Source organism: Nylanderia fulva, unplaced genomic scaffold (assembly GCF_048542155.1).
Source record: "Nylanderia fulva isolate GAGA-0341 unplaced genomic scaffold, ASM4854215v1 Scaffold31, whole genome shotgun sequence".
Classification (NCBI taxonomy): Eukaryota; Metazoa; Arthropoda; class Insecta; order Hymenoptera; family Formicidae; genus Nylanderia; species Nylanderia fulva.
In genome coordinates, this window is record NW_028190379.1 from 1,453,331 (window position 1) to 1,470,344 (window position 17,014).

The 17,014-nt window shown below is 34.3% G+C and overlaps 1 protein-coding gene across 1 annotated transcript in view; it reads left to right on the top strand.

Moving 5' to 3' along the window:
- The window catches only part of LOC114933876 (alkaline phosphatase), a 254,391-nt gene that overhangs the window by 211,911 nt on the left and 25,466 nt on the right, over nucleotides 1–17,014 (top strand). The window contains exon 7 of the mRNA XM_085484700.1: nucleotides 5,515–5,709. Coding sequence (XP_085340826.1) covers nucleotides 5,515–5,709 — 195 coding nt within the window. The remainder of the gene's footprint in view (nucleotides 1–5,514; nucleotides 5,710–17,014) is intronic.

Genomic DNA, 17,014 nt, shown 5'->3' on the forward strand with positions numbered 1-17,014 from the left:
TCAATGTTAATTACTAAAAATCACACAATATTGCGCTCTGCGCACAATTTACCGATGTCATTAGTTTCCATTTATCGCATACACGAATAGATAACATTCAATTTCATTACACGTAATACGATAATAATTAGAAACAATATTGCTCCAAATTCGAATTTACTTATATTTTTCCGAATCCATTATTTAATCCTCTTACTCGTTTATCCAGTTGAAAACAGTACAATTGATTTCAGTAGCAGTAAGTGCTGTTTTAGGCGACATTGCGATATTTACTTTGAGTTTGAAAATTGACAAAATGCAGATGCGAGTCGCTGAAGCAACGAGAATTCGACAATCCCTATATAAAATAGTTTCCCGAAATTAACGGCACAGACGTAATTTGTTGGACGTCGCGTCGTCCGGATTAAAATCTAAAGCTCGCAAGCGGGTTTTACGCGACTGAAGATGCAGGCTGGAAACTCGTTACGGGACTTTTCTGTAAATCTTTTGAACGCGACAGTTTCAATTCCCCGCGGGGCTTTTAAACGACTTCTGAAAATAAGTCAATATTCAGGACACTGTTAATCTCGCAATCATTGACGAGCTCTAACGAGCCAATCAGCAAATTCATAATTAAAGGATATCTTATCATTCGCGCGCTTTTGAGGACGAAATTACTTTATACAAATATTATTTTATTTAAAAAAAGATTTTAAAAAATTTTATTATTTTACATTAACTTATATTATTTGACTTTCCAATACTGATATGCATAATTAAATATCGCGTATAAGTAAAATATATAAATATGATCTATAAGTGAAATAGCAATGTACTAAAATAATTTAGAAACATTTTTTTATTGTGCTCGCTGTTTATTTTATATTTTTTCTTAATGATATAAAATAAATATGTGACGATATTTTTGAACGGTACTCTTGATATTTTAAATTATGCCGTAGCTTTAATTAATTAGAGCAAATGATAAGTAAATAAAAATTAATTTTCAGTAGCAACTAAATACACGAATAAAAATTTGCATACATAAAGAGAATGTTTAAAAATATAAGTCGATATTTATTTTTCTACTTTTTATACGCGAACTATTATTTGGGTATACAAACACAAATTTATATTTTTTAACGTAAATATTTTGAATTGTTTTTATTGTTAGTATCATACAACATAAGTTCTGCCTTTATTGATCTCCAGTAGCCATTACCAGAAATCAGCACAATTCGAGATAGAGGCGAGCTAGATGTCATAATAATTGAAGTGCTGCGACTGTTTGTCGGACCATTCGCCGACTGTCATCACTAAGATAGTGTCGCGTCGTATCGAATAGAGGTTAAATCCTAGAGTAATCAAGATCCTGGCGTTAACATGAAATAAGAGAATTCTCACATTGTAGTCATTGTGATAGCAAGAACATAAATTTTATTTGCAGCTAAAATACTAGGTTCAATCAAATTAATTATTAAGCAATGATTAATTAATGTTAAAAAATTTCAGGAAGATTAAAACAAATGAAAACTTTTCGTGGAAATTTTTGCAATTTTTTTTAAGAAGAAATCTACCTCCCAAAAAATCGTTTCTCACTTTGACACAAAACAGCTGATTCTTACAGCATAAAAATATGCCGTAACGCGTCATCGATAACGAGACAAGTAGACGCGTATCAGGGTCGACGAAATGTTCGGAATGGAGAATAGAATCGAGATTAAGATTCTTCACTTTATTTGGGTGACGTTGAATTGATTGTTTATGCGTTAAATTGCGGGCTTCGACGAAGCGCTAACAGCTACGCGAAGACTATATTCCGCATCGATTGCCTTCTTTACAGGTCGCGTGTTTCCTTTTCGGCGACTTTTTATTTCCCCGGTGACATATTTCGATATTTTTCATTTCGCGACGACTTCGTTGTTTGCCACACGGAATGGGCGATCCTGCGAGGGCAAGAATTTGTACCCGGGGTTATCCAGGGAACTTGACGCTCCTCGATAACTGTTTTCGATTTCTTTGTACGTACCGAGGTTACTTTTCTATTTATAACGCGCGACATACACCAAAGAATGACGTATGTTCAAAGCATAGTTCGTATAGAATGCAATTTTGTAGAATATTCACGAAAGTAACGAAATTCGAATTTAATGATATTGCAATCGATATAAAGAGATTATAATTGTAATAATTAAAACGATATAATATCAATTTTAAACCGAATTATTATATAATTGATGCAGTAATTATTAGAAAAATTAGAACTATGAATTATCTTGAAATAATATTCTCTCATTATATATTATATATTAAAAATTATATATAAATATATTGCATAATTATATTATATATAGAATATATGTATATGTTCCCTTTCATTCACATACTCTTTGTTTACACAGGAAAAATGATAGGAATAATTAAAAAATAAATTGGGAGGATAATAATTGAGAAAAATGTCCAGATGTAATCATATATAAATATAATACTCTTAATTGTTCTCATTATTTCCCCGTTTAAACAAATAGATATAAAAGGAAGAGAAAAGTATACGAATTTAATCGATATATAAATATTGATGTGCAATTGCACGCCGATTAAATTTTCCGTTTGAGAGTCAGTCTTCAGAAAACAGTCTTGAAAGTAAGTTTTTTTAACAGCGCCCTTATGTCTAGTGACAGTACACTGGCATGGATTTGCATTTCTTCCGCATTGCGTTTGTCGTGCGGTACTTTAAATGCTTCGCGAAACGAGTTCTCTCTGTGCACACTGAGAGCTCATATGTATTACTTCCAAGTCAAGTAGATTTGAACGAGACTCGGATGCAGCAGAGGGTTAAACGCAACAGTTACGTTTATCTACGCTGCGCCGTCTGGCGCCGACTAAGTCCTATAGGATGATATCTAGAACTCTCTCCCTCTCTCTCTGTCTCGTTCTTGCGGTGCACAGCAATCGCATAAAGTCGGTCGAACACGAGGGTCCGTTATGTTGCATGTGCACGAGACGGCGCGTAACGAGAGGATCGATGCAGCAGACGATGCACTTTTTGTATGTAAGCGTCATATTCTCCTCTTGGTATTTATCTCCCTAGCTTCTTTACAGCCACTTCCATCGGTATTGCATGATACGCAAAGATTGCAAAATCGATGATCTTTATGTTCCTCCTCGAGTATATCTTGAATATGCGATATATGTAAAGATATACGAAATGTATCCGTGCGAAGAAATATAGGCCAATTTTTTATTTATCGGAGAGAAATTTTTCTTTGATGGGACGGTAATATAATTACGCAATATTTTCAAACGTTGATTCGGCTTAAAGAAGTAATTTTGTTTTGAAATAACGCGAAGAGAATTCGAGACTTGAAAATTGAGATGGTTTTTAAATTAAATGAATCTCTTGATGAATTTAGGAGCGAAGCGAACAGCTGAGAAAATATACATACGAATATATAAACATTATGATCATCACACTATTTGCAAATCGCTATGCTTGTAATTTTTTGAAACTAGATGTCAAAATGGCCACAATTAGTTTTTGTATGGATTTCTGTTCGCATATACACATATGTGAATAGCTTGTTAAACGGAACTCTTCCGGGCCTTGTTTATTAACAAATAAATTTTTTTCTATCGTAAATAATCTAAAAGTATGCAGATATACTCGTAGTTTTTGGCACCAAACACAGGGAAGACTGTCATAAATTGTTAAACGAGTATTTAGGCGTCTATGCAGAAATATCTTGATAAAATGATTTTTCCGGGTCTTGTTTCTTCATGAATAATTTGTTTTCTATCATAAGAGGTCTCAAGACTTACAAATAAGCGTCGAAATAAAATTATACTAAATATATATCTATCTTTTTTTTCTCCAAATAAATAAAAGACAAACACGTATTTAAGTCTCGCTTAAAACCAAAATAACGTTGATGCGATCAGAGCTAATTCATGTATCAGTGATGTTACATAATTGGTTAGAGAAATTATGTTCCGCATTATAGTTGACAAAACATCAAGTAATGCACTCGATGTATTGACCTATTTACGTGGATTGAAACATGACCGGTTAAAATCTATGTGTGTAATTTTGTTGATACCTCGGATTATTAATAGCTTCAAAGAGCGGCTATTGCATGATACAATTTTATTAGCTCGCCTACATTTTGCAAAATTAGTCGGTTTTTCTATTTCTTTATATATTATGTTATTCGATTTTATTAAGGGAATCCTGACCATGACTGTTTTACCGATTTTGAGTTCAAGGGCTTTTCTTTTTATTGGCTATACAGATTGAAAAATTCTTCTCCACAATTAAAGTACTGAAAATAATGAACGAGGAGCGTTGTAATTATGTATAAAAAATCAATAAAAGTTAACAAATTACAGGTTTTTTATCGGCCTCTTGCATCAGCTCATAACAATACTTATTTAATACAAAAGTTCTGCAGTTTATTTCTGCACAAAATATGGCGCTCCCAATAGAGATGACATGAAAGAATAATACAAAAGTAATAAAAATGAGATTAAATCTGTATGTTCAGTAAAAAGTGAACCTAACCTAACTTAAAGTCGGTAAAACAGAACAACGCCAGTATTCCCTTAATCATATAAAATTGTGTTATTATAATAAATAATATATTTAATCTAATTAATTGATGCATCTAAATAAATTGAATTCTTCTACAATGTTTGACAAAAATAACCAATTGTTTAATGGTCGATTTCGAATAATTTTAATGAATTAAAAGAATAAAAAAATTGTGTTATATTATGTTGTAATCGAAACGTATTGAAACTGTCGAAAAATTTCCCGATTGTTTTGTTTGATCAAATAATCATCGCCATTAAGCTCGCGTGTGCGATCCACCACAATTCTGCCGTGATAGAGTTATCAGATGATCGAGTTAGGTTCATTCGTGTAACTTTGTTAATATGAGAGAACGAGAGCCGCTGCTCTCTCGCTTACTGTTACCGACCGTAACTATGTGGGCAACGAGCAATATCTAGCCCATGATTGACACCGCTGATTAAAATCCAATTGAGAACTATTAATGAAGCCTCCGAAGTGACAAACATTGCACAAACGTGCGCGAATGTCGATACAAAGGTAGACAAAACGGAAACCGGAATACAATACACTTCTTTCGCGGGTGAAATATCGCGGACACTGAAATAGAGGAATCGATTTAGCAAAAATTAATTCTATTGCTGTCGTATACATAAAAATGAGACTCGTGAAATTTAAATTTAATTCTCGACGATGCGCTGTGGATTAAGAAACTTTAGAGAAATATTTCATCGACTGATTTATGTGAAATAAAATTGTACATCATTCTTGCGACATAAAAAAGAATGCGGGTGTATTTTTTTTTTGTTTCTCAGAGAGACTGTCCAAGAGTTAGCGATACTCGAAGAAACTGTGAAGGTCTTAAAATGGATCTGAGCTGCGACGTTGCGTTATGAAGTAGTCGAAAATAACTTTAATAAATGGTGGCATCTCATGAGGCGCCTCTCACCGGGATCTGTGTGTTTCAGGTGGAAGAATCGACCACGCTCACCATTACAACAACGCTTATCGCGCCCTGGATGAGACCCTGGCGTTGGAGGAAGCTGTCCAGGCGGTTATGAAGGAGGTCGATCTCACGGAAACGCTTCTCGTGGTAACGGCGGATCACTCACACGTATTAACCCTCGGTGGACTGGCGACACATCGCGGGAATCCCATATTCGGTGAGCCAACCTATATATATATCTGTGTCTTTAGTGCTTTAGAGTTATATCCGGCTGGAAATAAATGGGACACTTCCGATTCTCCGGGTAGATGTACCGTGATATGCTAATAAACACAAACGACCAGACAATAAAACACCTTTTCGTTTAAATGAAAGCTTTAGGTATGTACGTAAATTTTCGGACCATGCGACTCGAGTATATAAAAATAATACTACTTAAAATTAGGAGACAGGAACGAGAAATGACTTTTTGATCGAATAATTATTAAATATATATATATATATATATATATATATATATATATATATGTGATAATTACAAATCAATAATTATATTCTCATTGACAGATAATGAATTATTTTTATATACCTATATAAAATTCATTGAAATGGAACGGATTATATATATATTATTGATATATCTATTCAATTCCATTTTCTAAAAATAAATTGCATTACATACAGTTATTGATTCCGTAAATAGAAATGTTGAAGTACGAGATCGGCGTACTTTATTCTTAAATTAAACATGGAAAATATCTCGACTTTTCATAACTTCGCTCATCTCAACATCTGTTTCCTCCGTTCGGAATTTTAATCATGCACACGTCGGCGCGAATATAATATGCGCGTATGTATATGTGTTTGCGTGTGTTAATAAACTCAGTCTCGACGATCGATTGCAACTGCCGTAATTCTCTTCGCCGTCGGGAGAAAAAAGCATCCTTTTCATTGTTGCACGGTTCCTGGCCTTTCAATATCCGGAAAGGATGCGCCGACAACCGACTTTTGTGCCTCGAAAAGCAGTCTTCTCAGAAAAACATTATTGGATCACACGCTTAGATTAACCGAATGAGTTGCTAGTAGCTATATATATATTTGCTACTTTATGCGCGGAATAATTTAATACGGTTTTCGCTTTCTTTCATTAGCGAATAGCGAGCTTAAGATAAAACCACGGTGCTTTCCCAATCAGATTCGCGTTCGCCAAATCTCTGGCAATTTGATTTAAAAAATTGCGAAATCACGGTAAAAATTACACTCTTCTCGGTGGAATTGAGAAAATAGGTCAGGAATAAACAGGAAACAAATGAAGTTGTAATTTCAGCGGTGAAATTTATCCGAATAAAATTTTTGACATTTCAAAATTAGCGTAATTTGGATTTTTTTTTCATGTAAAAAATGTTTCTTCGCTCCCTCGTTTGCTGTCTAAAGTTAAAAAAATTGAACAGCTTAAGCATTTTAAACTTCCGCCGACCATTTTCAAGATACTATATTCGATACAAATTTTAACATAAAAAAATAGCTCGCGCATCCAGTTTAAACAACTAAGCGGACGATTTATCCAGGTTTGAGTTTTGACAGATCATACCGTACTTATCGGCTGCGATCGATTTTTGGTAAAATGCCCCGCGGACACGGCGGCAAATATTTTGCAAAAACAAGCGAGTACTTTGTACGCGGACAATATTTTCGCTGTAATGCAATATTTGTATTACACTCGTGACATATTTTTCGACAAACTTGCCATTTGTCGGGCAAACGAGTCGAAACGAGAACGTCGTGTATAAACCGCGCTTTATAGAGCGACTCCCACGTGTCTCCGGGGATAGATAGATAAAAAGAGAGAGAGAGAAACCTCTCTCATCCCTTTTTTCGATCTCTCGTTTACGCCACTTTTCCGGATTCGTTTATCCGTGAAGAGAAGCCGAGCGGTCCACTGATCCGCGACGACCGTCCAATTGTCGGCAATCAAAAGTGGACTCTTTGCCCGATCGCGCCCGACTGTTTTCGCTAAAAGGTAAAAGTTTAACGCGTTGTTCCTCTCTCCGAAGGTACATCGGTGCAGATGTTGACTCGAGATTCGCCAGCCGGCGTCGACGATCCAATACTCGATGACGCGCTGTTTTATATGGGGACGCAAAGTCGTCTTCTCCATCAAGTGAAGGAGAAGAGGGTCGGTCCTTTCTTCCGACAGGACAGTTCTAGATTCAATAAGATCCAATCTACTTGGACAACTTCGTGAGCGCGCCCGCTCGACTGTTCGCTCGGTCGCGGTTAAATTGAATCGTCGGGAAACGTAAAGGATGGCTTTTCGCCCATACATGGACTCGCAAAAAGCCGGCTCGTTTCGTTTGTCCGATAGCAGTCGATCGAAAAAATTACTTGAAACAGAGGCGAATTCGGGGAAAGAGAGAGAGAGAGGGCAGATGGGGATGCTGAAAGTTTTGACTGGCTCGATTTTCCGATGATCTTGAATTTTATCGCTCGTTTTGTACCTCGTTTTCGCGGAATTGTTGGACCATCTTGGCCCTCCATTGAGATATTAATCCGTTTACGTCGCTCGACGGTTTATGCGTTTGCAAATTGTACATTTTAAAGCGCAAAATTGTATTGTTATTTACGCAATGCAATGTATGAAAGATATATTTCTATTTCGCTTTTCTGCTCTATTTTTTTTTTAAGTGAGAGAAAACACCGTACTTTATTTCAGACAGAAACTGGCAAAATCCAGCAGCATGGTTTTTGAGAGAATTAAAATTAATATTTCAATTTCTTTTTCATTTACGTATTTATAAAAGAATTTTTAAATAAAACTTCGCTGCTTTTAGAAATAGAAGGAAGAATGTAACCAAAGCTCTGTGAAAAATTTTCATTAGTTTTAATTTTTGTATCTCGATTTTTTTATTACTTTGTTACTTTGTTGATTTTTTTCAACCGTTATTAATAACCCTTAAACTAATTAAAGGGTTATTATTCTTTAATCACGTAATTAAACATAAATATATGTAACGATTTAAAAAATGCATGGCTTACGATAAAAGTTGCTTTTTGTATAGTAAATAATTTTCAGAAATAGGGTGACATATTTGTTTCTACAATGAATGCAATAATTCTATAATTTTTAAATCAGTTCCATTGACACTGCAAGTTTGCGGACATTTCCCCAATAGATCTCTGATAATTTACTCGAATTACTCGAGCGGAAGATATTCAGTAATGCAATCCCTCATTATGATTATATTCAATAACATTTCGCATGATTTAATAGAAATTCATATATACGCTTGATAGTAGATATAATTCAAGCGAGATAGCTTTTGTTAATTAAACACAAATCAAAGCTGCGACTTGGCGATTGTACGTAATCGATTAGAATAGAATGAAAACTAGCTGAAAAGAGATTTCCAAGGACATTTTGCACATGTATAACTGATAAGTTCCACGATTAATTAATTGATTGAATTATAATGGTCTGTTTGTAAACCGGAAAAGGATACCCTTTGAAAATATTGATCAAAAACATCTAGTTTAGAAAGCTCTGCTAATTTATATATACAAACTTCTCACGTTTTTATCTTTATTACAATGTAACATGAAACACACTCGAATATATAAGGACTTGAGCACGCGAACATGTGTATGTCAACATAGCGTTTAATATTTTTTTTTAAACTTTAATAATTTATTTTTATCGCGAAGAAAATCGTATACGATCGGCTAATCGAGATAGCATCGATCCACTTTATTCGGGGAGTAACTTTTTTTCGCCTCCGTATACAGATAGACGATAGATCTCTGGCGAAAAGGTTCGCATCCGGCATTTTCCCGGCTTTTCTCCTATTCATGTGTCGATCGCCATCAATAAATAGCGGTTGTCGAGCCGGCGAATCACGCAATCGATTTCGCTGCGCCGAAAAACGCGTGTATCGGACGCTCTTAATTTTTGCCCCGTCAAATTTCGCTTGCATTTGTAATTGAAAACAGAAAAAAAAATTGAACGTATACGCGAGGAAAGGATAACTGACGTATCGATGTCACCTAATTCTGGACACTTCGAGTCAAATTCGACATTCAGATTCAAATCAAATATAGAATCACCAAAAAAAAATTGTATTTTTATCTTAAGAATGTATCACTTATCTTTAAAATATCTTCCACTGAAATAGACGCCAAAAGGATTCTCTTAATTTAAGCAATTTTTTTTTTAAATTTTTTCAAAAAAATTGTATTTTTATCTTAAGAATGTATCACTTATCTTTAAAATATCTTCCACTAAAATAGACGCCAAAAGGATCCTCTTAATTTAAGAGGACAATTTTTTTTAAACTTATATTCTTATTAGATATTCTCATTAGATATTCTTAACATGCAAGAATATATACTCGATGAGATGTTTTTTTTATCAATATATTATTTGAAATTATTAATCGTGATAACAAAAATAATCTTACTAATGAACATTTATTATTTATTACATAATATTGACCTATTAAACATATAATTGAATATTTTCTACGTATTGACATAATTAAAAACACATTTTTATATTATATTATTATTTTTAATACTAGTTGATAAGCTTATAAGTTTAAATAATTTCAGTAATATTGTTTTATTAATTTATTTTTAATTTTATTTTCAATTTAATTAATTTATTACATTTTAATTGCGGAATTAAAGTTGCAAAAGAAGATTAAGAAATATATTCCAAAAGGCATCCTGGAAAGAAGAAAATATGCTTATATATTCCTTAAGAATATCTAAGAGGACTTATATAAAGTATGCAATTAAGAAAACAATTTTTTCGAACACACAATCAAAGGGTTCGTATATAAAACTCACGGCGAGGCGCAAAAATTTAAATTTCCATCGAGCGACCCGAGTAAGGGATCGGCGTTGAAAGGCCTGAACTCCGCCGTAATTCAACCCCTTACTCTCGTCTACTCGCAAGGCGTGTACACGCAGTCACGACACTCGATTCGCTACGGCGAGACGCGTTGTTTGTCGCGCATCAAAATTCCGGAACGAGGTTGGGTCGTGCAAGAAGTCCCGCGCATAATCAAAGTAATGGACGTATAAGCAGCGGCGTTAAATCACGCGGGCTCGACGTTGTTCGCGTGAAATACGAGTGGAAGGACCGATATCGCGTTTTTGCGCCGCGACGGTTCGAGTCGCGAATCCGCGGCTGAACCCGAAATGAATATGCAGTGTATTTGCGCGATTATAATCGCGAAAACGAATATTCTTCAGGTAAGACTCGGGAAAGATTTACAGCCGGAATAACGAGACGGACGGCCGCTATTTTCCGAGTGAGATTTTGTCGACGTCGTTGCTCGCGAACGAGATTGCGCGGATATTAATGTGTATGAAGTGTGACGCTCTCTCTCTCTCTCTCTTTCTCTCATCTTTTTCATCAAAAAGACCAGGTGACCCGAAAACGATGCATTTATACGGCGCGCATATCTATTTGATAAATTTAAGTTGTTAACACAGAAATGTCATGTGGAAGAGATGTGAAACTGTTTCTTCTATTTGTGCCGTGATAGACTTTTCTTTTAATAAATTGGAGGTACAAGAAACTCTTCTAGAGATACCGATTCGATTTTCGGATTATGAATAATTGAAAGTGCTTCCAGCGGAATTTTCGCGAAATAAATTGCATCGTAAATGCTGCACAAAATTGAAATATTTATCGACCAACAAGTCGAATATAGACTTTTCTTTTAATAAATTAAAGACATGGAGAGGAAACTTCGAGATATCGATGAATTTTGAATTAATGCGGATAGCTTTTAGCTGTATTTTTGCGAAATAAATTACAAAATGGAAATATTTATCGACTAACAGTCAAGTATAAATTTTTTTAAATAAATCGAAGACACGGGAAACTTCGAGATATCGATAGTTTTCAGATTATGAATGATTGCAAATATGACTAGTTTTTAGCTGAATCGTAAAATAAAGTGCATCATAAACGTGCTTCACAAAATTGAAATATTTATCGACCAACGGTCGAATATAGAGTTTTCTTTTAATAAATTAAAGACATGGAGAGGAAACTTCGAGATATCGATGAATTTTGGATTATGAATAATTGAAATGCGGATAGTTTTTAGCTGTATTTTTGCGAAATAAATTACAAAATGGAAATATTTATCGACTAACAGTCAAGTATAGATTTTTTAAAAATAAATCAAAGACATGGAGAGAAAACTTCGAGATATCGATAATTTTCAGATTATTATAATTGCAAATATGAATACCTTTTAGCTAAATTGTCGTAAAATAAATTGCATCATAAACGCGCTACACCAAATTGAAATTTATTGAATATTTACACAATGTTTATAGAATATTATAAGCGAACTCATTACCGGGACAAATTAATAATTAGATTTTATAGCCCAACCGGACGATTAATATACCCAGTGTATAAGTATAATGCACTATCCTGCTTGCTCTCCGATTTTCCTCATTTTGACGCGTATATATCGACGATATGATGAGCCTAATGAATAATAATCAAAACAATTATGTAAATATAAATTAATGAATGCACATTGTCACATTCGATTAATTATCGCGTATCGCGTGTAGTAATCCAATCCCAATCTCGCTTGCAACCTAGTTACGTTCCTAGTCGAAACTGCAATCACGATTGTTCAGACATTTTGTCGTACAGCAATAATCGGAACAGATTTTGGATGTAGCTTATCAAAATGGTGCCTCACAAACATGATCATTGCCTGCAGCGATAATCTCGTGTGTGTGCGAGATATATAAAAAAAAATCAATTAAACCGATGCGATACCAGTAGGGACCTGAATGATGCATTTGACTGTAAAGCGCGATACCAGTATACCTATATAGCATCTACATTTTTTTTCGAAGATTCATATATTTTAGTGAGATCGTGTTTGTGCATACATATTTTTGGGGATGTTTAATAAAAGAAATACATATTGAAAGGCTATTTGGAAAAGTCAAATAGCATAGAACTAGAGATATATGCCTACAAAAACAATCTTTGGGTCTGCAAAATATTTCAAATATATTCTAAAATAAAAGTAAATAGTCTAAATAAATAAATACAGGGAAATGAATCAAAAAAATGTCAGGAAATAAAATAATACATGAATATGAATAAATTGGAAGTCTACCTGAAATTGATTGTAACTTTTTTGTAATTCTTTTGTATAGAATTATAATTATTTTTGATAACACTGCGTTTTGCTTTAAATAATATTGATATATTATATACATATATAAATTATAATATACATATATATGTATAAAAATATTTAATGTATATGCAGTATAAATATTTGAAATAACAAATATATATTTCGTGAGCACGTTTATACACACAGCGATTCATTTAAAATTATAAAACTATTTTCATAGCTTTGTATGAAAAGAAGCGGCGTATAACATATATCATCCTAAAAAGTTACCATCTCATTGTATTGCTTTTTAAATATAAATTAATGCACTGTAATTTTCCTGTGTAACTTTTCCGCATTTATGGTATAGCCTTCACATACCATACTAAAACTATTTCACTGATTGCGTATGAAATTAATTCTCTTCTTATGCACAGAATTAATTCCCTTTCCGTTATTTATTTTCCTCTCTTTTTCTCTCTCTCTTTGAAAAAAAAAAAAAAAAAAAAATAGATTTGAACTGAAATTTAACATTATATCGTTTTTATTCTCTTATCGCACCATTGATCCTTAAAAGAAAAATCTCGAGATTGTAGAAAAAACTGTGTGACTACGGGCGTTCGAAACGAAGACGAAAAGACACAGAGGAGGGAGCAAAAAAAAGCGAAAAGAAAGGAAATGAGGAAAATGTGCGAGCAATTCACGCGACGTAGCGCTCGGAACGGCTTTTATATTCCTCGGCGTTCATTAAGTCGGGTTACTTTGCTCACGCGAGTATTGGATGAAGCAATTAAAGCACGCGCCAGTTCGAGATATAATTTATTTGCCGCGGCGAGTTACGTAGAGTTACGCGCCCCCGCTTCTGAGGCCACCTTGGCGCCCATTAAGAATTTAATTGCATTTACGCCACGTTGACTGGCCGATATCGATGCGAACTGCAGCTTTTAGAGAGTCCTTAACTCGCGATCCGTCGCGCTCTACGGGATTAAGCGCCGCTCAGATGGAAAATTATTTACGCTATTCTCGTATAAAATACGAGATCGCGTGTGTGTGTGTGTTGTAGTTTCGTATAATGGAGCAGTACTCTTGGAACTAGCAGCTCTTTGTTGATAAAATAACAGACTTCTCCGGCGAACTGTCTTTCGATATTAAACTGTCAGATGTTGAGCGGTTAATCGAAGCTCGCTCAAGAAACAGGGAGGATGACTATCTACATATTTCTTTGAAAGAAATCTTAGTCGTTAACGAGAAAATTTCTTTATATATACTTTTCATGAAAATTCTCTGAAATATCTAGAATATTAAGATACGGGGATGCTAATTATTTTCCGAGAGATTTGCTTATTTCTCGTTTGTCGTTAAAATTATATTTACGTAAACCTAATTGCTTTAGAAATACGCAGGTTTAGATAGGATTAGTTATTAAGGGGATGCTGACCATGACTGTTTTGCCGACTTTGAGTTCAAGCGCTTTTCTGTTTATTGGCTATACAGATTGAAAAAGCCTTCTTCACAATTAAAGTACTGATCATAATGAATGGGAAGCGCTGTAATTTTGTATAAAAAACAATAAAAGTTTAAAAAATTATAGTTTTTTATCGGCCTCTTGCATCAACTCATAACAATACTTATTTAATACAAAAGTTCTGCAGTTTATTTGTGCACAAAATATGGCGTTCCCAATAGAGATGACATGACAGAATAATACAAAAGTAATAAAAATGAGATTAAATCTGTAGATTCAATAAAAAGTGAACCTAACCTAACTTAAAGTCGGTAAAACAGAATAATGGCGGCATCCCCTTAAAGTTAAGATTGAGGAGATTGTAAACACTTTGACGGAAACTCTTAACCAGGAAGTAGACGCAATCGGCATTTTACGAACAGTTTGATCGCATTTCTTTGTTGCCCCAATTACTTGCCTGATACGGGTCACTATGTCAAACTAATCTAGGACTCTCCAAGTAGTTAATTCGTTTTTTTACTTTGGCGGGATAGAAGTTATTGAGCCAGATACTTGCCAACTTTTTTGGTTCGATTATTGGTACTTACGAGTCTATGTAAAGCGATAAGAACTCTCGACTTAATTATTCTGCGGATGAACTGAAGAGAGCGAGAACTCCTCTTGAAAAAAAAAAATCTCAACGACTTTCGCGTATTTCGCATTTGTAAGTTTTTTTTTCGATAAAAGAACTTTGATTGTTAAAAAAAATTGCAATTTATAATTTCAACTTCTCGTTGGCGAATTTATTCAATAATAAACAGAACATTTGTCAACAAAGTGGTTTAGAGCTAAAACAAAATGTTGTAATATGTCGTATATGTCGATTAAATAAATTGTTACTGAAACAAAATTATTTTTACGTGTGTGTGGGACATTTAAAATTTTTTTAAATTTAACTTTGAACTAACACGATCAAAAGAGACACACACTTGATTGAAAGCGCACATTTCAATTTCACGATTAATTGAATAAAAGCCGTATCGGAGATTTCGCTTTTACGCGTTTGCCCGAAATTGCGCGAGTATTCGAAGTGAAAATCTCTAACATCATGACGGCTTTTTTAAGGACGCCTTTTAAATGCGAACAGTAACGCTTATAGTTTCGCTTTTTCGCTCGGGAGAGTTTCGAGAAGTTTTACCCCACAGAAATGTTTAGAGATTTTATCTCGTTTGATAATCGAGGGGAGGTTAGCCTCTGTTTTGTCTAGTGGTAGCATATGCAAAGTAATTTCTTCCATGTTCTCCAGCGGGACCATAATCGCGATCGTCAATAAAGCAAGAGAGATATCTCGTGCTCTTCAAACATTTCCCTTCGGTGTGTTCTCTTTGAAGTCACACTCGTAATTGATAAAACTTGCGAACAAAAATTGAATTATTCGCGCCCCAGAGCCTTTATCTCGTGTATAAAGACACGCAGAAAAGTTTTTATATTATACAGCAGTCGTGAAAATAGAACTGCATGTCGGAAAATTCAAGTCACTCTCCGTCTCTCCATTAAAAATCATATTTTACTTACGAAAAGCTGTATGTTCCCGGAAAAACGTCTGGAGAACCCTTCTTTCTTCTTTTTTTTTTTACTGCTTTTTAAGATAACGAAGAAGCAATTCGTCGTAAAGAAAAGAGGAAGAAATTCTCTCACTTGGATTTCTTTTATATATACGCAATTTTTGTCGGTAGACGGAAAATGGAACTATTTTTTTACATCTTCATTGGAAATTTCGGTCGCGTGTATACATATATATATATATATATGTGTGTGTGTGTGTTCCTGGCAAATCGCAATTGCAAATATTCCGGGCAAGCTCGACCGAAATCGACGGGTTACGAATCGCACGTCAACCATCCATGGATAATGTTTTCCGCTGCCATAAAAACGAAGCATTTTCACAAAATTATGCAAGACTGTTATTGTAAGTGAATAGAATGCGAGAGTATATGTATACACACCAGTGCGTATATGCGTATGCGCGCATAACTGCTAGAATAAAAGCGGTTTTTTTTACAATCGCGACTTGCGACTGTAAAAAGATTCGTCGCGCGATTCGAGTTCGGTGTTTTTCGACGAGAAACAAAATCGCATAAAGGCTGATACTTTTAACGGGCCAATTTTCTCCGCACGCAGTCAATCGCGACATTCCAATTTGCAATATCAACAATTTTGCCGAATAATTGAAATGCGTCGGACTCCTGTCATTGGAATCGGCGAACGTGCGTCCGTTTTATTTATACATTTTGTCACCGACAAGGGGAATATGTTTAGATATAAAAACCATTATTGTAGATTATTTAGTATGGATAAAATTCAGTTAAAAATTGATAAGCTTGGAAACACATAACGCTCAAACTTTTTCATCCTGTATGTCATTTTTAGAAATATCGCGCAATCATAAATATTGACTTTGATAACTAAATCGCAAATTTTTAAATAATATCTATATATTTTTAGTTTTTTCTCTCCTGGATTCGTGCAAAATAATTAAGATACTATGTAAATCATATATTTTAATATATTTTAATATATTGAGAGTTTAACAAGGCTCTGTAATATTAAATATAAATCTAAAGTGTATAAACAGGCAATAAGAGCCAAATCGCGGATGACAGTACGTTATCCCAACGAAACGAAAATTTTTTCGTTTCGTTTCCTTGGCTCTATTGCCCGGCTTAGAAGGCAGCATACTTATATTCTTTATATTGAGAGCCGATAAAAATATTTATTTTCTGAAAATTTTTTTGTTAGAATTAAATACCTGTGCACAAAGCACCAAATTTTACTTGGTCACGGCCAAGACTTAAAATAGGAATAATCTCTATACATGAGATTTAATTCCATACATCCCTTCTTCTCCCCTA